The 21,732-nt window shown below is 44.8% G+C and overlaps 1 protein-coding gene and 1 pseudogene across 1 annotated transcript in view; one reads left to right on the top strand and one right to left on the bottom strand.

Moving 5' to 3' along the window:
• The window catches only part of ATP6V0A2 (ATPase H+ transporting V0 subunit a2), a 59,125-nt gene that overhangs the window by 14,304 nt on the left and 23,089 nt on the right, over positions 1–21,732 (top strand). Inside the window, exons 3-8 of the mRNA XM_017889781.1 lie at positions 7,038–7,135; positions 9,064–9,201; positions 10,596–10,684; positions 12,156–12,282; positions 19,217–19,299; positions 20,796–20,889. Coding sequence (XP_017745270.1) covers positions 7,038–7,135; positions 9,064–9,201; positions 10,596–10,684; positions 12,156–12,282; positions 19,217–19,299; positions 20,796–20,889 — 629 coding nt within the window. The remainder of the gene's footprint in view (positions 1–7,037; positions 7,136–9,063; positions 9,202–10,595; positions 10,685–12,155; positions 12,283–19,216; positions 19,300–20,795; positions 20,890–21,732) is intronic.
• On the bottom strand, positions 5,933–11,630 carry LOC108539874 (60S ribosomal protein L27 pseudogene; annotated as a pseudogene).

Below are 21,732 nucleotides of genomic sequence, written 5' to 3'. Positions count from 1 at the left end.
CCCCCCCCCCCCTTTTTTTTTTTATCAGTGAGTAAGTCAAGGCCTTGTTGATTTTGGAGGAAAGAGAAATGCAAAGCCAGTAATTGTTTGTTAAAGAAGGATTAGAAACGACTAGGAGAGAATGAGTTTGATAGGGTGGTGGAGATAGCTGGGGAGAGGTAGAGGGTGGCATAAGAATGGGAACCAGAATAAGAGTGAGTATAAAAGTGAAGAATAGGACTTCATCAGGTTGAAAGTATTGGAGGGTACCGTGCCACTGAAGATCTTCTATCCACTTCAAGAGAGACTTAAGGGTGGCGATTTGAGGTAAAACCACGAGCCACTAAATACCAAGAGCCTGAGAAACTGCTTGGGCGATTTGATTGATAAAGGCTGGTCCCTTATTGGACTGTATAGAGGTGGGAAGGCCAAACCAAGGACTTATACCTGACGGAAGGGAAGAAATAACAGTGGCCTTCTCAGACGCTGTGGGAAAGGCCTCTAACAATCCAGGAAAGAGTCTACCCAGACCAAGAGGTACTTTAGTTTCCTGACTCGGGGCATGTGAGTAAAGTCAGTTTGTCAGTCCTGGACAGGGGCAAATCCCTGAGCTTGCTGTGTAGGGAAGGGAGGGGGCCTGAGTAGTAGAATAGCAGATGGAACAACTGAGAAGTGATTTCCTTAAGGATAGATTTCCACGATGGAAAGGAAATGAGAGGTTCTAAGAGGCGGGCTAGTGGCTTGTAACCTACACGGAAGAGGTTATGAAATGACGATAGAATAGAATGGGCCTGTGAGGCTAGAAGGAGATATTTTCCTTGGCCGAAGAACCATTTGCCTTGTGTGGGAAGAGATTGATAGGTGGAAGTTTCAGTAGGGGAGTAGGTGGGAATGACCAATGAGGAGGAGAAAAGCTGGCCTTGAGTTATAGAAGTTGGAATGCTAGCTGCTTCTTTAGCTACCTTATCAGCATAAGCATTGCCCTGAGTGATGGGATCTGATGCCTTTTGGTGGCCCTTGCAGTGAATGACTCCAGCATCCTTTGGAAGTAAAGCGGCCTTGAGAAGAGTTTTTATTAAAGAGGCATTAATGATGGAGGACCCTTGCGTAGTGAGGAAACCTCTTTTCTGCCCATATAACAGCATGGTGGTGCAGGATATGGAAGGCGTATTTAGAGTCAGTATAAATATTGATGTGTAATTCCTTTGCAAGAGTGAGGGCTTGAATTAAGGCAGTGAGTTTGGCTTGCTGAGAGGTAGTGGAGCGGGGCAGAGTGGTGGCCTCAATGATAGATGTGGAAGATACTATAGCATAGCCTGCATTTGCTGTTGTGTGGTGATTAGGCCTGGTGGAACTGCCACCAATAAACCAAGTGTGATCAGGGGGAGGAACAGGAAAGAAGGAAATATGGGGAAATGGGGTGAATGTCAGGTGGATCAGAGAGATACAGTCATGGGGGTCAGGTGTGGTATCAGGAATAATGTGGGGGGCCAGGAACAATGGTAACTGTGGGAGACTCAACGAAGAGTGAGTACAGCTGAAGGAGCCAGGGAGCAGAAAGTGTCAGGTATGATGAAGAAAATAGATTTTAGAAATTATGAGAACTGTAGAGAGTGAGTTGAGCATAGTTTGTGATTTTTGAGGGCCTCAGAAAGTATTAGGGCAGCGGCAGCCGCTGCACACAGACATGAGTGGAGGGCTTTGCTAAAGCAGTAAGGTCAAGTTGTCTGGACAGAAAGGCTCCAGGGCATGGTCCCGGCTCTTGTGTAAAAGTTCTGACCGCACAGCCCTGTGCTTCGGCTGCGTGTGATGAAAAGGGTTGGGATGAGTTAGGGAGAGCTAGTGCAGGAGCAGCTTTTAGGGCTGTTTTTTAAGAAATGGAAAGGGGAGTGGGGAAAGGATTTAGGATCTATGGGGTCAGCTAGGTTTATCTAGAACAGAATGGGTTGTGGAGGGAGGTATTGAGGATAGGAGAGTATATGGCTTTGGCACCACGGGTTGGATAGGCAAGACAATTTGGTTGATAAGGCACAGATCCTGAACTAACCTGTAAGACTTGTCTGGTTTTTGGACAGGTAAAATGGGGAAATTGTAAGGAGAGTTTGTAGGCTTTAAAAGGCCATGCTGTAACAGGCAAGTGATAACAGGCTTTAATCCTTTGAAAGCGTGCTGGGGGATGGGATATTGGCATTGAGCGGGGTAAGAGTGATTAGGTTTTAATGGGATGGTAAGGGGTCATCCGTCGCCAAGGAGGGGGTAGACATGTCCCATACCTGTGGATTAAGGTGGGGAGATAGAAGGGGAGGATGCGAAGGAGGCTTTGAACTAGGGGAAAAGGTGGCAATGAGATGTGGTTGTAGCCCAGGAATAGTCAGGCAAGCAGATAATTTAGTTAAAATGTCTTGACCTAATAAGGGAGCGGGGCAGATGGGGATAACTGAAAAGGAGAGCATGAAAGACTATTGTCCAGGTTGGCACCAGAGTTGGGGAGTTTTAAGAGGTTTAGCAGCCTGGCCGTCAATACCCACAACAGTTATGGAGGCAAGGGAAACAGGCCCCCAAAAAGAAGGTAATGTGGAGTGGGTAGCCTCCGTATGGATTAAACAGGGGACTGACTTACCCTCCACTGTAAGAGTTACCTGAAGCTCGGTGTCAGTGATGGTCTAGGGGGCTTCCGAGGCAGTCAGGCAACGTCAGTCTTGAGCTGCTAAGCTGAGGAGATCTGGGAAGGAGTCGGCCAAGAAACGCTGGGTTTGGGCTCCAGGGGCTTTAGGAGTGGCGGCGATGTGAGTCAGACAGTCCAACCTCCAGTAGGGGCCGGCACAGACAGGGCACAGCTTAGGAGGAATCCTGGGCTGCGGGCTTTCTGAGGCCCAGTGGCCAGGCTTTTGGCACTGGAAGCAAGGTCCACAGGGATGTTTTGAAGGAGCCCCTGGGAGCTGTGGCTTGGATGTTCTGAAGTTCTTGTATGTTGGAGACGTGGTTGTGGGTTGTCTTACAGCAGAGGCAAATAGCTGTAACTCAGAAATGCATTGCTGTCTGGCTGTCTCCTCTCTATTATTGTATACCTTGAAGGCGAGGTTGATTAATTCCTGTTGTGGGGTTTGAGGGCCAGATTCCAATTTTTGAAGCTTTTTTCTAATGTCAGGAACTGACTGGGTGATAAAATGCGTATTAAGAATAAGGTGGCTTTCTGGCCCCTCTGGGTCTAGGGTGGTAAAGTGTGTAAGGGTTGCTGCTAAGCGGGCCATGAACTGGGCTGGGTTTTCGTCTTTACCTTGGGTAGTTTCTTTAAGTTTGTCATAATTAAAAGCTTTGTAAACTGCCTTTTTAAGCCCTTAAACTAGGCAGGAAACCATGTAATCTTGCCTAGCTATACCTGGGGAATCTGCCTGATAGTTTCATTGGGAATCTTCTCAGGGAACTGCTCTAATGCCTTCCTGGAGGTCTGGCTCATGAAGCCAGTGGTTATCAGCGTGAGATTGGGCTCCCCCATTCATCTGGGGAGAGGGTAGAAGTTAGGATGACATTTAAGTCACTCCAGGTTAAATTGTAGGACAGAGTTAGATATCGGAATTCCTGTATGTATTTAGTGGGGTCTGATGAGAAAAAGCCTAAACACTGGCTGATTTGGGAAAGGTCTGATAGAGAAAAAGGCACATGTACCCTGACTATGCCTTCAGCTCCAGCCACCTCTCTAAGAGGAAATTGTTGGGCAGGTGGGGGAGAGCTAGTCGCAAAATGAAACTGTAAACCGGACCAGGTGTGAGGAGGGGAGGTGATAGAAGGATTATAGGGTGGGGGAGCAGAGGCTGAGGAAGAATTGGGACCCGGCTGGGCCTGGTGAGGAGCAGCCTGGGGAGAAGGGGAGAGGTCACATGAGTTCATAGAAAAGATAGATTCAGAGGACTCAGCACTTGGGGTGGAGACTGAAGAACAGACCAGGAGAGAAAGAAGAAAAATTTGGGATGAGTCTCACTGGGAGCGGAGACTAGGGAGGGACCAATGCGTGAAAGAATGCCTGGACGTCAGGCAGCTCAGACCACTTGCCCATTTTTCGACAAAAATTATCCAGATCTTGTAGGATAGACAAATCGAAAGTGCCATTCTCTGGCCACTTGGAACTACCGTCGAGTTTGTACTGGGGCCAAGTGGTGTTGCAGAAGAAAATAAAACCCTTAGATTTTACGTCAGGCCAGAGTTGAAGAGGTTTTAAGTTCTTGAGAACACAGACTAAGGGAGAAGGAGGAGGAATGGAGGGTGGAAGGTTGCCCACAGTGAAGGAGGCAAGTTTAAAGAGAAGGGTAGAGACACGGAGAAGGGAGTGGGGAGCAGCCTCGGGCTGCAATGTGGGTGAACAGCCAAAGCAGGTGTCCCCGCAGTTGACTTGCCACCAAGGGAATGTGGGTGAATGACCAAGGCAGGCGTCCCCGCGGAGATCAGGCACCAGTGGAGTGTGGGAGAATAATCAGGCAGGCGTCCCCGCGGAGATCAGGCACCAGTGGAGTGTGGGAGAATAATCAGGCAGGCGTCCCCGCGGAGATCAGGCACCAGTGGAGTGTGGGAGACAGGCAGGTAAAGAAGGAAGGAGGGAAAACAAAAAGAAAAGAAACTGTCTTACCAAGATAGCAAAGGAAGCACTGGGCTTAAGAGGTTTCTAGAAATGAATGCAAATTGTTTTAACCAATTTATACTTCTGTCAGGCCTCTGAGCCCAAGCTAAGCCATCATATCCCCTGTGACCTGCACGTAGACATCCAGATGGCCTGAAGCAACTGAAGATCCACAAAAGAAGTGACAATGGCCTTAACTGATGACATTCCACCACTGTGAGGCGTCCCTGCAATGATTAAACACCAAGGGAAGTCTGCCTTCCCGAGTCCGTGACCGGTGCTGGAGTTTTGGGTCCACGAATAAAATGTGTCTCCTTTGTCTCTGAACTGAAATTGGAAAGACAGGGAGATTGAAGTGTAGTAACAGAGGGAGACTGAAGGGTAGCGAGAGAGGCTGGAGAAGACAGTGAAAAGACCGCTTACCCAATTTGAAATTGGTGAGATGTTCCTTGGGCTGGTTGGTGTGAGGACCTGAAGTCGTAGGTGGATCTCCTCACAGAGTGAGGGCGAGGACAGGGGACTGGTCTCCCAAAGAAGTCCCTCTGACCTAGGTCTTACGCACCATGTCTCACGCGGCCGTGTGAAGAGACCACGAAACAGGCTTTGTGTGAGCAACAAGGCTGTTTATTTCACCTGGGCGCAGGTGGGTTGAGTCCGAAAAGAGAGTCAGCAAGCGTGGTGGGATTATCATTAGTTCTTATAGGTTTGGGGACAGGTGGTGGAGTTAGGAGCAATGTTTTGTGGGCAGGGGGTAATGTCACAAAGTACATTCTCAAGGGTCGAGAGAATTACAAAGAACCTTCTTAAGGGTGGGGGAGATTACGAAGTACATTGATCAGTTAGGGTGGGGCAGAAACAAATCACAGTGGTGGAATGTCATCAGTTAAGGCCATTGTCACTTCTTTTGTGGATCTTCAGTTGCTTCAGGCCATCTGGATGTCTACGTGCAGGTCACAGGGGATATGATGGCTTAGCTTGGGCTCAGAGGCCTGACAGAAGTATAAATTGGTTAAAACAATTTGCATTCATTTCTAGAAACCTCTTAAGCCCAGTGCTTCCTTTGCTATCTTGGTAAGACAGTTTCTTTTCTTTTTGTTTTTCCTCCTTCCTTCTTTACCTGCCTGTCTCCCTTTGTAAACCAGTTAGTAACACTTCTAAATATTAGGCCTGATAGTGACTAACAGGTATTGTGACTTTTAGGCTAAGGAAAGGCATGCTTCATGGAATTGAAAACATAAACCAAATAAAGTAGTTAATTTTGGCTGGTGTACTATTAGTTTCATGAATCTAGTTTTTTTTATTTTTTATTTTTTTATTTTTAATGACTGAAACAAAAAACATCTAAAACCACAGCTTCTGGAAGAACCACTTGTTCTTGCCAGTCTTGTACCACTCTTTGAACTTGACCTTGGCCTCCCACTGGGCCTTGCATTTAAGGTCAGGGTCTCTGAAGACCTGATGGTTTTGTCTAAGGAGATTGCCACAGGGTACTTTGTGGGCCTGAGGTCATTGTTCTTATAAACCTTCACAAAAGACCTGACCTTTGACCACTTGACGATCTTCTTGCCCATGGCAGCTGTCACTGTGGGGATAATGGTCTATTTTTGCCACCAGAGCGTGGCTGCAGGGGCGGTCTGAGGTGCCATCATCAGTGTTCTTCGTGAGGATTGGCTTTGTGTCCAGAGTAGTGTCCAGCCACGACTGGCACCACTTTCCCAGGTTTCACGAACTTGGGCATTTCTAGGGCCACCCTGACACTTGCCCCCCACACTGCCGATGGCAGCGATTGCAAGACCCAGCCAAGCTTCTGAATCTAGTTTTTAACTTCAGTGGTGAAGCAGTGCAGGTTGTCCTCAGCCATAGCTTCAGGGCTGACTGAGAGCTGCAAGAGAGCCTGGCTCTTGGTGCTGGGTGGGTTTCCTGGTCGTAGTTGTGATTTTCTTGATGGACTGATGGATGCCAATCTCTTTCTGAGGACATCTGCAGAGAAATTACGTTGCTGGCTCCCATAGGGGTATTGTAGGTCTATTACTTGGGTTATTCCTGCACTTCCAAGTATACCCCTAACCTCTGCTTCATTCTGCACATGTGGAGACGGCTGTGACTCAAAAGTTCTTTAACTAGAATATTAGAAATGAAAAAAATGGGGTGGAATTTCAGAAAAGGTTTATCCAGGTTGTTGTTCATTCTATTTATTTGTTAAGTCACTAAGAAACAGAAGACATTGTTGTTTATTTTGTCACTGCATGCAGATCTCTCTAGGCAGCATTATTTTGGAAACAAGGTTGCAAAAGTGACCAATAAGTCAGTTGGAACAAGCAAGATTTTTGTGCATTTAGACATTGATTTTTAGATGGCTTGGGAAAGGTTGGGCTTTAAAATGTTTCTGACTGAAATGTATTATAGTACGTTTTCGTATCTAATTGTTTAACTTTTATTTTCACAGTGTATTTGGTTCAGGAAATTAATAGAGCTGATATTCCCCTTCCTGAAGGAGAGACCAGCCCTCCTGCACCACCCCTGAAACAGGTTCTAGAAATGCAGGTAACTTGCTTCTGACAAAGCTGTTTGCAGCCGTTGATCTCAGGGGCTGCTACTTACTTATTTCATATTGTCTAATGCTTTTCTGCCTTTCTTCTCAAAACCATGAAAGATGGTGATCTCTCTAGGCAGAGAGATTAAAGACCACTATTATGATTAACCCTCAGTAATAGATTATCTGTGATAAATTTGAATGGTAATTCAGTTTTCTTTTGCCGTGTAAGGCATATGCTTCCTTTCCAGCTGGTGGTGAACAGAGGCAACAAGAATCAGGCCATCAAGCCTGGTTGATGATCCTGTACTGTTTCAGAAAGCTCATCCCAGGGTCACCCATGCCTTAGCTGCCTCTTCTTGTACAAGGAATTGAGGCTTCGGTGGTGTGCCTTCACAGTCCTCCCGCATTTACCCTGGCCCTTCCCCTCTCAATTTTGGAAGCTGATATGCAATCTGTGGCTTATCTTGGGTGGGCCGCAAGCAGTGTTGTGTCACCCTGAGTTCGCTGGCTGGTGTGCTGGGGATACACGTGTCCCTGGTGAGAACACTTACCTGTTCTGTTTATTAATATCCTCCGTGAATTTGTTCCTCACCCTGTGAAGTAGGCCGGAGCTCTTGATAACTCTTCTAAAACAATTATCATTGTATACCTGACACCATTCGGTAGCTGGCTCCTCTGTGTTTGTCTGGGAGGAAGTCTTTTAGCACTTGGTGCAGGAGACTCCAGAGAGAACTCTCCAACCACATGAGTAACAGCAGTCATCTGGCTTGGCCTGTTCGATAGGTCGCTTGTGATACAATTACAAACACAGTGATGACTGTGTACAGTGTTTGCAAGGCAAAGGAGAAGTATTGAATGTAGTATGTTAAGTGATTTGTTTGAATATAAGTTGTGATTGACTCAGTGATTTGCTTACAGATTTTTGCTTCTGTTGTTTTAATACTTAAGTATTTTTAAGGATGTTTAGTATGTAACTAATTATTAAAGATTCTCATGAAATTTTTTTTTTTTTTTTTGAGACAGAGTCTTGCTCTGTCGCCCAGGCTAGAGTGCATGTAGTGGTACAATCTTGGCTCACTGCAGCCTCCACCTCCCAGGTTCAAGCAGTTCTCCTGCCTCAGCCTCCCGAGTAGCTGGCATTACAGGCATGCGCCACCACGCCTGGCTAATTTTTGTATTTTTAGTAGAGACGGGGTTTCACCATCTTGGCCAGACTGGTCTGGAACTCCCAACCTCGTGATCCACCCACCTCGGCCTCCCAAAGTGCTGGGATTATAGGCGTGGGCTACTGCGCCTGGCCGATTCTCAGGAATTTTTATCCTCAATTAATTGTGTAAATGTGAGTCTATAGACTCATATGCTAGGAAAACATGTTAGAAAAGATTATCTAAACATATTCTGTGTTGCAAAGAAAGGAAATGTAGACTTAAAGAGGAAGAGTCTTTGATGTGTGATATGGATAAGCAGACAAAGGAAATCCGAGAGAAATGACAGCACCTGTGGTTAGAGAAGCGGGCCAGTCTTGGGGGTCTCATGCTTATCACAGCCTCCAGAATGTTTTTGCTCATATGTGGCGTGAACTTCACAGAAATTACCAGAATTAGTAATTCTGGCTAATTCTGGCCAACATAGCGAAACCTCATCTTTACTGAAAATACAAAAAAAATTAGCCGGGTGTGGTGGTGTGCAACTGTAGTCACAGCTACTCGGGAAGGCTGAGGCAGGAGAATCGCTTGATCCCAGAAGGTGGAGATTGCAGTGAGCCGAGATCGTGCCACTGCACTCCAGCCTGGGCGACAGAGGGAGACTCCATCTCAAAACAAAACAAAACAACACAACAAAAAACCCCCCACTGTTTTTGGTATACTGTATGAAGATTATTGGAATCACACTTGGAACTAATTCACCCGCTTGAGTAATCATTATTTTGTTTTAGGAGCAGTTGCAGAAGCTCGAGGTTGAACTGAGAGAAGTCACTAAGAACAAGGAGAAACTGAGGAAAAACTTGCTGGAACTGATTGAGTACACTCACATGCTGAGAGTGACAAAAACCTTTGTGAAACGCAACGTTGAGGTACTGAACAGCTTGTGAAGAAATACAATTATTTTATAAAAATCTCATTCCCTTAGGCTATGTATTTTGCTATTAGTTCATGTAGATACGTTGCTTTTTTAAAGAGATTAAATTTATTTATTTATGTATTTAGTTAGTTAGTTAACTTTATGTTTTGTTTTTGAGACAGAATTTTTCTGTTGTTGCCCAGGCTAGAGGGCAGTGGCGCGATCTCAGCTCCCTGCACCCTCCGCCTCCCGGGTTCACGCCATTCTCCTGCCTCAGCCTCCCGAGTAGCTGGGATTACAGGTGCCCGCCACCATGCCTGTAATTTTTTGTATTTTTAGTAGAGATTGGGTTTCACCATGTTGGCCAGGCTGGTGTCGAACGCCTGACCTCAGTTGATCTGCCTTCCTCGGCCTCCCAAAGTGCTGGGATTACAGGAGTGAGCCACCATGCCCAGACTTAAGAGATTAAATTTAAACCTTGGTTTTATTTTTCAGTTGGATTATATGACTTTAAATAAACTTTTAAGAGCCATTTTCTGTGTTGGTTGTTTTAAGCAATTATAATACTAAATATTTATAAAAGGTTTAGTTTGTGGTTGAAAAAAATTTTTATGAGCTTGGGAAAAAAATTGAATGAAGGATGTTGAACTCTAAAATTTAGTTTTTCCAGATTGCTAAGTAAAGGAAGTAAAAGAATAATCTATAATTTCTAAGAATAGGTCAGATGCAGTGGCTTACACCTGTAATCCCAGCACTTTGGGAGGCCAAAGCCAGAGGATGGCTTGAACCCAGGAGTTCAAGACCAGCCTGAATATAGTGAGAATTAATGTGAGACCTTGTCTATACAAAAAATAAAAATTAGCTGAGCGTGGTGGTGCAAACTTGTAGTCCTAGCTACCAGGGAGGCTGAGGTGAGAGGATCATTTGAGCCCAGAAGTTTGAGGCTGCAGTAAGCTATGATTGTGCCACAGAACTCCAGCCTGGGCAACAGAGTGAGATCCTGTACGCTGTGTCTAAAAAAAAAAAAAATTATAAGAATAAAGAATAGTCATGTAGTAGCACCTTACAGAGCTAAATGTAGAAGAGACAAGTGCATATGTCCCAAACTTAGTTTCACTTGATATAATAGTGATCTTTGATAAAGTTATTCTATCATGGATGAAGGCAATGAATTAAATTATAACTGTCTTTTATGTAAGTGTCTTCAAGTGGCTTACAAATAAGGGATGGGGAAGTTATGTTTTCATTTATGAGAATTGAGTTACAGATCTAAGTTACCTTAGAAGGTTTTGCACCCAGATCTAAGTAGTTAGTTAGGATGCCCTATAAACTTGTTTGGAAATTTAACATGAGAAATAAAGTGTCACTTTTAATGAGACACACTTGGTTTCATATGTTTCCTTTTAGTTTGAACCCACTTACGAAGAATTCCCTTCCTTAGAGAGTGATTCTTTGTTGGACTACAGCTGTATGCAGAGGCTGGGAGCAAAATTGGGGTAGGTGACAAGGCCTGGGGTGTCAGGCTTCATACTGCCCTTCTTGTAAAAGGCAGATGAGTTCCATAGAAGGGATGAATGGAGACCATTTTAAAGCCTAGGGTTGAATGAAAGAGTGAATATTTGTTTAAGAAAACACTGTACTCCTGTACTTGTTGAGCTGACTTACTCAACTGTATTGACTTTTTTACTTAATATAATGGAAATTTCTTCTTTTGGTATAATGAGCTGGAAAGAAACAACATTTATGTCATTCAGTGTTAGTTCTATAAACCTAAAACAATTGGTCATTCAGGCATCAAATCCTGTCTAGTAGAAACTTGGTGGGTAAACCGAGTTGGTTAGTTTTTTTTATTAATCATACTGTAAAGATCTCCTTCTGCTGTTTATTGTTTCTGCCTACTGAAACTAATGGTAATTTGTTTCCTTGTGTGATTTGTGATTTTTAAAGTTATCATAAGCTCATATTTCACAGTTCCTGATCTGAAGGAATTCAGTGATACTTAGTTTGAGGATGTTCTCCTCCAGAGAGAATTTGTTTTGACATTTGTCAGGTACCTGGGAGTGCTCTGTCAACCTGGAATCATTTATATTTTTCTCAGCATTGGGACTTTTTGTTGATTTGATTTTGACTGTGCCAGGAATGTGAATTTAAGCCTCAAACCTGAGTGAATTTTAACCTGTGGTTATAAATTCTTAGGGAAGACTTCTCCCTCCATCTAGAACCAAAATGGAAATAAACAAGTTTACATGCATGCTCCAGGCTCCTTTGCAAGGTGGGTTTTTTCTGGTCCACCTCTTCACTGAAGGTGTAGCTTTTGTGCATGGAAGCAGTCCCAGCCGGAGAGGGGAGTCAGTTATATCTGCTCACCTTATCCAGATGCGGTGCCTGGCTTCTGTGTCCCATGCTGGCCTTAAACTCAAGGCCTTAAGATACTGCATTCAGTGTAAGAATCAGGACAGCTGTGAGGTCCTGTTTTCCCTTTGGATTCCAAGAATTTCTCTTTTTTTTTTAAGACGGAGTCTTACTCTGTCGCCTAGGCTAGAGTGCAGTGACGCTCTAGCAACCTCCGCCTTCCGAGTTCAAGTGATTCTCCTGCCTCAGGCCCCCAAAGGTGCCCACCATCATGCCCGGCTAATTTTGTATTTTTAGTAGAGACAGGGTTTCACCATCTTGACCAGGCTGGTCTTGAACTCCTGACCTTGTGATCCACCCGCCTTGGCCTCCCAAAGTGCTGGGATTACAGGCATGAGCCACTGCGCTCGGCCAAGAATTTCTCTTTGTTACAAGCTCATCTGTACCTTTAAAAAGAAGTTTCAGAAATATTCTGCCCGGCATCTGAGATGTTTTGCAGTTAGAGGGCTCTCAGGATGTCTTCATTGGTAGAAACGAAGTCTTCATCACTCTTAATGTAGTTTGATAACATTTATTGCTTTCAGTTGACTACAGGTTGACTTTATTGTCTCACAGATTTGTGTCTGGCCTAATTAACCAAGGAAAAGTGGAAGCATTTGAAAAAATGTTGTGGAGAGTCTGCAAAGGGTACACCATTGTGTCCTATGCAGAACTGGATGAATCCCTCGAAGACCCTGAAACAGTGAGTAAATGTCACCATCACCTTTTAGCAATGATGGACTAACAGCAGAGTTGGAGATGTGGTAGAAAGAATGTTTTTCTCCTGAACCATTTGATAATAAGTTGTTAACCTGATGCCTTATCTCCTCAACCATGTGTAGTGTATGTAGTTCCTGAAATCAGGGACGTTGTCTTACATTGCCATCACATGACCATCAGTCAGGAAATGAATGTAGATGCATTACTACATCCTGAGCCTTGAATTTCATTCGGGTTTCACCAGTTGTCCTAGTATTGTCAAAGCAAAGAATGTAATTTAGCATCGCATGTTGGATTTAGTTGTCATGTCTCTCTCTTTTTTTAAACTTTTTTTTTAAGGAGATGGGGTCTCGCTGTGTTGCCTAGGCTGGTCTCAAACTCCTGGCCTCAAGCGATCCTCCCACCCAGGCCTCTCAAAGCCTCCCAAAGTGTTGGGATTACAGGTGTGAGCCTTCTCACCTGGCTTTTTTTTTTTAATTTACTTTTATTTTTGATAGCGATGGGGATCTTACTATGCTGCCCAGACTGGTCTCGAGCCATCCTCCTGCCTTGGCGTCCCAAAGTGTTGGGATTACAGGCATGAGCCACCGTGCCAGGCCTGTCCTGTCTCTCTGATCTCCTTTATTCTGGGACAGTGTCTCAGACTTTCCTTGGCTTTTGTGACCTTGACATTTTAAAATATTACAAGTTGTTTTGGTAGCGTGTCTCTGCGTTTGGGTTTCTCAGGTGTCTTCTCATGATTCTATGCAGGTCACATGCCTCTGGCAGGAGCGTTGCTGAAGTGAGGCTGTGTTCTTCTCATTGCACTGTCAGGTGCCACACATTTCTGTTTGTTCCGTTACTGATCATGGTCACTTTGATCACTTGATTAAGGCACTCCTCTCTAGGCTTTGCTGTGAAGTTACTCTTTCTTTGTGTTTGAAACTGTAAATATCCCATTCTTCATCAGGTTTTTCAGCTTCCTCGTTTATTTCCTATTTTATTTGATGGGTTCCTGTTCCTTTAATTATTTATTTTGATATTCACATTCTCCTAGATTTGGCCAGTTGGAATCCATTCATGCTGGCCTTTATATCCATTTTACACGTTCCCATCACTTTTTGAACACTTGTTTGTACAACAGGATGTCCAGATGCATGTTGCAATTCCTCTCACACAGCTCTGGAATCAACTGTCTTCAAGAAGGCTTTTTTTTTTTTTTTTTTTTTTTTGAGTGCAAGTCATGGTATTTTGAAGCGAAGATGTGGCTTCTGGGTGTGCCCATTGGTATTGAGGGGTTGCTTTTCCTTGGCTCCGTCAGAGGTAGCTTGGGGACACAGAGCACATGCACATAGACATTTACTGCTGTGGGCCAGTTACTCTCCCGCCACCCCATCCATCCCCATGTACACACCTAACAGCTGTGGGGCTGAATGGTTCAGAAGGGAGGGTGGAGGCAGCGGGAGAGACAGAGTCATAGTCACCCTTAAGATATCTCTGTTTTTTAGACTTCACAGTAAAAATAACTATTGCTTTAAACGAGGATGAACTGCTGATCTACTAAAGGTGGAAAAGGAACTTGGTTTTCTTAATTTTGAGGAAAGGTTCTTATTTTTTTTCTAGGTTGGCCTCAGGAATTTTGGCTGCAAGATTAATATACATCCCATAGTAGTTTTGACACGTAAAGAGAAATTTGGCTTTTATTTATTTATTTATTTTTACTTTCTTAGATGGAGTCTCACTCTGTCACCCAGGCTGGAGTGCAGTGGCATGATCTCAGCTCACTGCAACCTCTACCTCGCGGGTTCAAGCAATTCTCCTGTCTCAGCCTCCTGAGTAGCTAGGACTACATAGGTGCGGACCGCCATACCCGGCTAATTTTTTTATTTTTAGTAGAGATGGGGTTTCACCATATTGAAACACCATCAGGAGTTAGGTCTTGAACTCCTGACCTCAAATGATCCACCCTCCTTGGCTTCTCAAAGTGCTGAGATTACAGGCATGAACCACCATGCCCAGCCTGTGATTTATTTTTGGTTTTCTAAAGTAAACATCTAATCCGTTTGAAATCTAATCAGTTAAGCCCTTCATTCACCACACACCCGTAATATTTTCTCCTTTTTGTGACTTTTGGAACTGCCAGTGGCCGTCTGCTAATTATCCTTCAGTCGTGACCTTGATGACTTTTCTACTTCAAGCTGATGATTGAAACTAAGATCAAAACTGTTCCGAAGTAGCATATACATATTTTTTGAGTTTTTTCTTTATTAAGAGACAATATCAGTAATTTTCATGCAGAGCATTTACTCAAAATTTTTTTTAATAGAATTTGTAAGTTCTCTTGTGCGTCTGCAACCTCCACCTCCCGGGTTCAAGTGATTCTCCTGCCTCAGCCTCCTGAGCAGCTGGGACTACAGGTACCCGCCACCACGCCCAGCTAATTTTTGTATTTTTAATGGAGACAGGGTTTTACCATGTTGGCCAGGCTGGCCTCGAACTCCTGACCTTAAGCAATTGCCTGCCTTTGCCTCTCAAAATGCTGGGATTAGAGGCGTGAGCCACCGTGCCTGGCCTCTTATGCCAAATTTTTTTTTTTTTTTTTTTTTTTTTGGAGAACGGAGTTTTCCAACTCTTGTTGCCCAGGCCTGAAAAGGTGCAATGGAAAAACAATCCTTCGGGCTCACCACCAACCCCACTCCCCAGGTTCAAGCAAATCCTCCCCCTGCCCCCTCAGCCTCCCCTAAAAAATAGCCTGGGGGATTATAGGCCCAATTGTGCCCCACCACGCCCCAAACACCCCTTAATTTTTTTGGTAATTTTAGTAGAGATCGGTTTTCCCATGTGGTCCAGGCCGGTCTCCGAACTCCCCAAACCTCCAAAAGGGGGTTGGATTCCCCCAACCCGCCTCGGCCCTCCCAAAGTGCCTGGGATTACAGGCCATGAAGCCCCACAGAGCGCCCTGGCCCCTTTTTATGCCAAATTTTTGTGGAATATGTTAAAGGGCAGTAAACATCTATGAAGGAGATGGATAGATGCATATCTTGAAAATACGATCCCCATCCCCACGGTTATAAAGAAAATGCATGTCCATTATAGAAAATTGGGAACAATGTAGAAAAGAAGAAGAAAAAGAAGTCACTCGCAATCTCCTATTCTGACGAGGATAGGAGAGTGTATCATGGCAAGTGTATGTTCTCTCAGTCTTTTTCTGGGTAAGATAGGGGTATTTTATTTGGTAACTTTTACTCAGGTTCTAGGATTTGTTTATAGTGTCAGGTTTAGTGTCTTTTGGGTTCAATGTCTGACCCTCTTGAAGTCATTACAGTCCTTAGAGACTATTTTTAGCCATTTTCCCCCGTTGGTGTCATTTCTAAATGCTGACCATTCTCTCTACATCAAAGCTAGACATGGGCGCTTTCTTTGGTTGTCTAGTTTGTGTTTTTCTTTGTGTGTGGCACTTCTTCTGCCTTGTGCCTTAAGTGGTTGTGTTTGTTGACACACTACCATGTTGTCTAGGCTGGTCTTGAACTCCTGGGCTCAAACGATCCTCCTGCCTTGGCCCCCTGAAGTGTTGAGATTACCGTTCCCAGCCTCTTTTTCCTGGTTCTAACTCTTTTCTGACAGTGTGAAATCGGCTTCCGTTATCCTCAACGTGTCTAGTGGGTGGCTTCATTAACTGATATCATTTATTCATTGTATTCATTCTCCCAGCCACATCCTCCATCTCTTCCTCCTGCCATCCCTTCCCTCCCACCACCGCCTGCCCATGCTGTGCTATAGCTCTCCAGTCTGTGCTCCTGTTCCCTGGGCCCAGGGCTCAATTTTTGGACAGCTTCTCTCTTATTTCTGCCTTTAGGGATCTCACATAATTTTATGATTTTAAATACCATGCCTCAAATGTATATATCCCTAGCTTGGACCTGTCCCCAGAATACTAGACTTTTATGTCCGTCTACTTCATATCTCCTTTTAAGTAGCTGGAAGACCGTTTCTGCTTTTGCCTAAAACTGAACATCTGATCTTTCTTCCCAAACCTGCCCTTCCAGACCCATTGATCTAACTGCCCAGGCTGAAAGCCCTGGGTTTCTCCCCACTCTTCTCTGTTTCTCACATCTGACTTGAATCCCTCAGCAGATGTGGTGGCCATGTCTTCTAAATAGAGAGTCCGACTGCCTCTCCTTGCTCTACCTCCCTCCTGGTCCAGGTCTCGTCCCGCACCTGCCTCACCTGACTGGGCTCCTGCTCCTGCCTCTGCCTCAGCCTGGTCTCTTCTCCCGGCATCCAGAATGGTCCCCAGGAAACCACAGTCAGATCATTTCATTCCTATACTCAAGACCCTCCAGGGGCTTCCTGTCTTCCTCAGCAAAAGCCCCGTGGGGCCGCACAGTGGGCCTGTGGCCCTCATCATATCTGAGCTGGTGTTACTATGTCTCTCCCCGGCAACGCTGGCCTCCTCAAGTCTCCCGACTGTGCTTCTGTGTGTGCTTCTCCTCTGCTTGGAAGTCTCTTCTCCCAGCGACCACGGGGCTCGCGTCCTCACCTCTTGCAATTTTTTTCCCATTTACCCTGACTTGAAGCTCACCTGCATGTCTTTATTGCTCAGATGTCACCTTCTCGGGGAGATCTGCCTTGCCCGTCCTATGTGAGATCACAGTGCCCAAGCCTGCCCTCCCTCTCTCCCCTCTCTTCATCCTGCATCGGTTGTTTATAGCACTTCTCTCTACCTGGCGCACTTTCTTTGTTTCTTTTGCTGTCAAGTTGAATATAAGTTTAAGTTCCCTTCCCCTCCCAGGTCAGGGATTTTTGTCAGTTTTCTTCACTGCTGTATCCTTAGCACCTGTAATAGGGCCTGGCAAATAGGCTAAAAACCTATTCAGTTTTTATAGAATTCTGCTTTGTTGGATATTTGTAAATGCAGGGTGATTCTTATTATTTACAGTAGTTTTGCTTCATAAAGTCACTGAGGGCTGAGCACAGTGGCTCATGCCTGTAATCCCAACACTTTCAGAGGCTGAGGCGAGCAGATCACCTGAGGTCAGGAGTTCGAGACCAGCCTGACCAACAAGGAGAAACCCCGTCTATACTAAAAATACAAAATTAACCAGGTGTGGTGGCGCATGCCTGTAATCTCAACTACTTGGGAGGCGGAGGCATGAGAATCGCTTGAACCCAGGAGGTGGAGGTTGTGGTGGGCCGAGACTGTGCTGTTGCACTCCAGCCTGGGTACAAGAGAGAAACTCTGTCTCAAAAAAAAAAAAAGTCACTGAAATCTCTAAATTATCAGCTATGGAAAAACTCACTGCTCCTAGGGGAAATACAGGAGTTGAGTCATTTACATTGAGCTCCCAGCCAGCAGCTCTGTGACTTGAACCTGAACGAAGTGTCCCTAACACATGCTACATCTCCGTCAGGCACATCGCAGCCATCTTGTGCTCAGGACTGTTGGGGGAACCAGCCCCCAATATTTCAACATAGGTCCTTTCTATTTTCCCTAAGTGTCGGCCGGTCTGAGAAATAAAGAGAAAGAGTACAAAGAGAGGAATTTTACAGCTGGGCCGCCGGGGGTGACATCACATATTGGCAGGTCCGTGATGCCCCTAAGCCACAAAACCAGCAGGTTTTATTAAGGACTTTAAAAGGGGAGGGGTGTATGAACAGGGAGTAGGTCCCAAAGATCACATGCTTTAAAGGGCAATAAAGATCACAAGGCAAAGGGCAAAGCAAAGATCACAAGTCAAAGGGCAAAATTAGAATTACTGATGAGGGTCTATGTTTGACTGTGCACGTATTGTTGTGATAAACATCTTAAACAATAGAAAACAGGGTTTGAAAGCAGAGAACCGGTCTGACCTCAAATTTACCAGGGTGGGATCTTTCCCCCACCCTAATAAGCCTGAGGGTACTGCAGGAGACCAGGGTGTATTTCAGTCCTTATCTCAACCGCATAAGACAGACACTCCCAGAGCTGCCATTTATAGACCTCCCCGCAGGAATGCATTCCTTCCTCAGGGTATTCCTTGCTGGAAAAATAATTCAGCGATATCTCTCTTACTTGCGTGTCCATTTATAGGCTCTCTGCAAGAAGAAAAATATGGCTGTATTCTGCCTGATCCCACAGGCAGTCAGACCTTATGGTTATCTTCCCTTGTTCCCTGAAAATCACTGTTATTCTGTTCTTATTCAAGGTGCACTGATTTCATATTGTTCAAACACACGTTTAACAATCAATTTGTACAATAGTGTTCCTGAGGTGATGTACATTCTCAGCTTATGAAGATAACAGGATTAAGAGATTAAAGTAAAGACAGGCATAGGAAATTATAAGAGTATTATTAGGGAAGTGATAAATGTCCATGAAATATTCACAATTTATGTTCAGAGATTGCAGTAAAGACAGGTGTAAGAAATTATGAAAGTATTACTTTTGGGAACAGATAAATGTCCATGAAATCTTCACAATTTATGTTGTTCTGCCACGGTTCCAGCTGGTCCCTCCGTTCAGGGTCCCTGACTTCCCGCGACACAGGACACCAGACTACACCTCAGCCCTACTACACTTGGGGCCGTTTATACTGTGAAATCACCAAAAAAAGCACAGAAGTGTGAAAAACCTGACACCAAACAGACTCTCAAAAGGACGCTTGGTGATAGTCTGAGAGTGGAGATGGGAAGGGAGGGCGTCACCTTGTTGGACTTTACCTGGGAACGTGGGTGTTGGGTGCCTAAAATTTTTGGCTGCTGTGCACATGACTGAAAGTGCTCTGTGGATTGATTTGGGGCTGTTATTACAAGTAGGTGAATTTGTAATTACAGAATCCTCAAATAAGGAGGATTGACTGTTTTGAATTAATGAATGAACGCTTTGACAGTGTTTGAGCTGCCAATATTCTAGAAGTTCTACACGCAGAGTAACACTTATCCTTATTCATTCTTTGTAGGGGGAAGTCATAAAATGGTATGTCTTTTTAATATCCTTTTGGGGAGAGCAGATTGGCCACAAGGTTAAGAAGATTTGTGATTGGTAAGAAAAAGAAACATTTCATTTAATTTATGTCTTTATATTCAGCCACCTCTAGTTTTCCTTCAGCATCCCTCTGGAATCAGGAATAGAGTGGCTGCTAGTTTTTGTTACATGATTTCTTTGCTGCACTGCCAGGTTCTTAAACATTTGATTTGTCATCTCTCTTACCAATGCATTACTTAAAATAATTTAAAAGTTGAGACTGTGTTAATAATATTACTAGAATTGACTTTTTTCTTTGGGGATCAAGGCTTCAGATTGGTTGAAAAAGGAATGAAGTTTTCATATGTTGTGACTTCATGTTGCTTTGAGCTGCCCGTCAGGCTTATCTGTTATCACTGAGCATGTGGCACCTCTTCTGTCCTGGGTACCCTGGGGCAGGGTGTGGCGTGTGGTGAGGAGGGGCGCTCAGGGGCCTGTCTGGATGCAGAGCCTCCCTGTGTCGCTCTCTCATTGGACTCACTTGGACAAGTGACCAAGCCTCAGTTTCTTCATCTGTAAAAGGGGAGAGTGGTTGCTTTCTTATCGGTCTCTTAGGACTAAATGAGATGATCAGATAAAAGATGTCAGTTCGACAAAAGCCATCGGTAATTTTGAGTTGTGGTACAACATAATCTGTGACTTACTCCTGTCAGCAAATGGGAACATAAGCAAAAGCCAAACAAAGTCAGAAAACTGAAAAGAACACCCCTTTGCTTTCTTCCACCAATGGAGAACTCAGCTTGCCTTGTTTCTTGCAGGGTGGAGGGGGGTTTGGGCGTTTTCTGTTTACTAGAATTTGGTTCTCAATTGGTGGAATAGAAAGTAATTTCAGGTGTCCCCTGGATAAGCCTTTTATTTTCATAGACAGATATTTGTTTTACTATCGATTAAAAAACTATACCCAGCTCAGCAAACCCATGATTTCACAGATATTGTTGCTTAGGATAAGGCTAGAATAGGTATTTAATTTTTCAGAGGCAGAACTTAAAGAAAAATAAAAGTATGGTGTTAACATATGAAGGTGGTCTGGGAATGACTGCAGTTTGGGGACACAGCTCGGCATTCCCCCATGCAGTCTGGGTGCCGAGTGGCCCTGAGAGGAGCCAGGGAGACTGCAGACTCTGTCAAAGGCAATTGCTAGGAAGCCAGAGCTCTTTTCTTCTTTTGTGTGTCTGTGTGTGTCTTTGTGTTTGTGTTTAAACCTGTTCAGTGATTCCAAGCCCAAGGATATTGTTGAATTTTAGGAAGCTGGAATTGGGAATGAGCTGCCAGGAATCATTGAGGGCAGGAGTGGAATTTGGATCCAACAGGGAGTTTGCTAAATTTGTCTCACTCAGCAGGTGGTTGTTGAGCATCTGTATGCACGGCCTGACCAAAGGCAGATGCCTGCATCTGCACCCGTGTCTCCCAAATGACTGCTTTCATTCCGTGTTGCCAGAAGATGTGCCAGGGAGGTGAATGCGTTTAGTTCTAGTGCTGACAGATGTGAGAGCGTGTTCAACTCTGTCTTCCAGCTACCACTGCCATGTGTACCCCTATCCAAACACAGCCGAGGAGCGGAGGGTGATCCAGGAGGGGCTGAACACCCGCATTCAAGATCTCTACACTGTGAGTAAGCCGGAAGCGGATGCCTCCTTATCTGAGGGCTGCCGAACATTTACACATACATTTTCTCTGTTTTTTAACATAGATAATATTGGTCATAGACAAATCAAGATGTTCTAGTGAGATTGGAATGTTGCTTTCCCTCCTCCCCATGGAAGTTTTATTTTAGCAACATGTTAGGAACCTAAGTAGTAATGACATGGCTTTAAACAAATATTTTGTGGTCACCTTTGATATGTTGGATGGTAATTCTTTTTTCTTTTTGAGACGGTCTTGCTCTGTTGCCCAGCCTTGGAGTGCAGTGGCGTAAACTCAGCTCACTGCAATCTCTGCTTCCTGGGTTCAAGCAATCCATACCTCAGCCTCCTGAGTAGCCACGATTACAGGCGCACACCACCATGCCTGGCCAATTTTGGTATTTTTAGTAGAGACAGAGTGTCACCATGTTGCCCAGGCTCATCTCAAATTCCTGACCTCAAATGATTCGCCCACCTCAGCCTCTCAAAGTGCTGGGATTACAGGCGTGCACCACCACGCTCAGCCTGGATTGTAATTCTTTTTTATTTGAGGTGGAATCATGTCCTGTTGCCAGGCTGGAATGCTGTGGTGTGATCTCAGCTCACTGCAATCTCTGCCTCCCGGGTTCAAGCAATTCTCCTGCCTCAGCCCCCCGAGCTGGGATTACAGGCATGTGCCACCAATCCCTGCTAAATTTTTTGTATTTTTAGTAGAGATGGAGTTTCACCATGTTGGCCAGGATGGTCTCGATCTCCTGACCTCGTGATGCACCTGCCTCGGCCTCCCAGAGTGCTGGAATTACAGGCATGAGCCACTGCCCCTGGTCTG

The sequence above is a fragment of the Rhinopithecus bieti genome, unplaced genomic scaffold, assembly GCF_001698545.2.
Source record: "Rhinopithecus bieti isolate Rb0 unplaced genomic scaffold, ASM169854v2 scaffold_574, whole genome shotgun sequence".
NCBI classification, from domain to species: Eukaryota; Metazoa; Chordata; class Mammalia; order Primates; family Cercopithecidae; genus Rhinopithecus; species Rhinopithecus bieti.
Note: the sequence above shows the minus strand (reverse complement) of the source record. Positions and strands in the feature narration are given on the sequence as shown.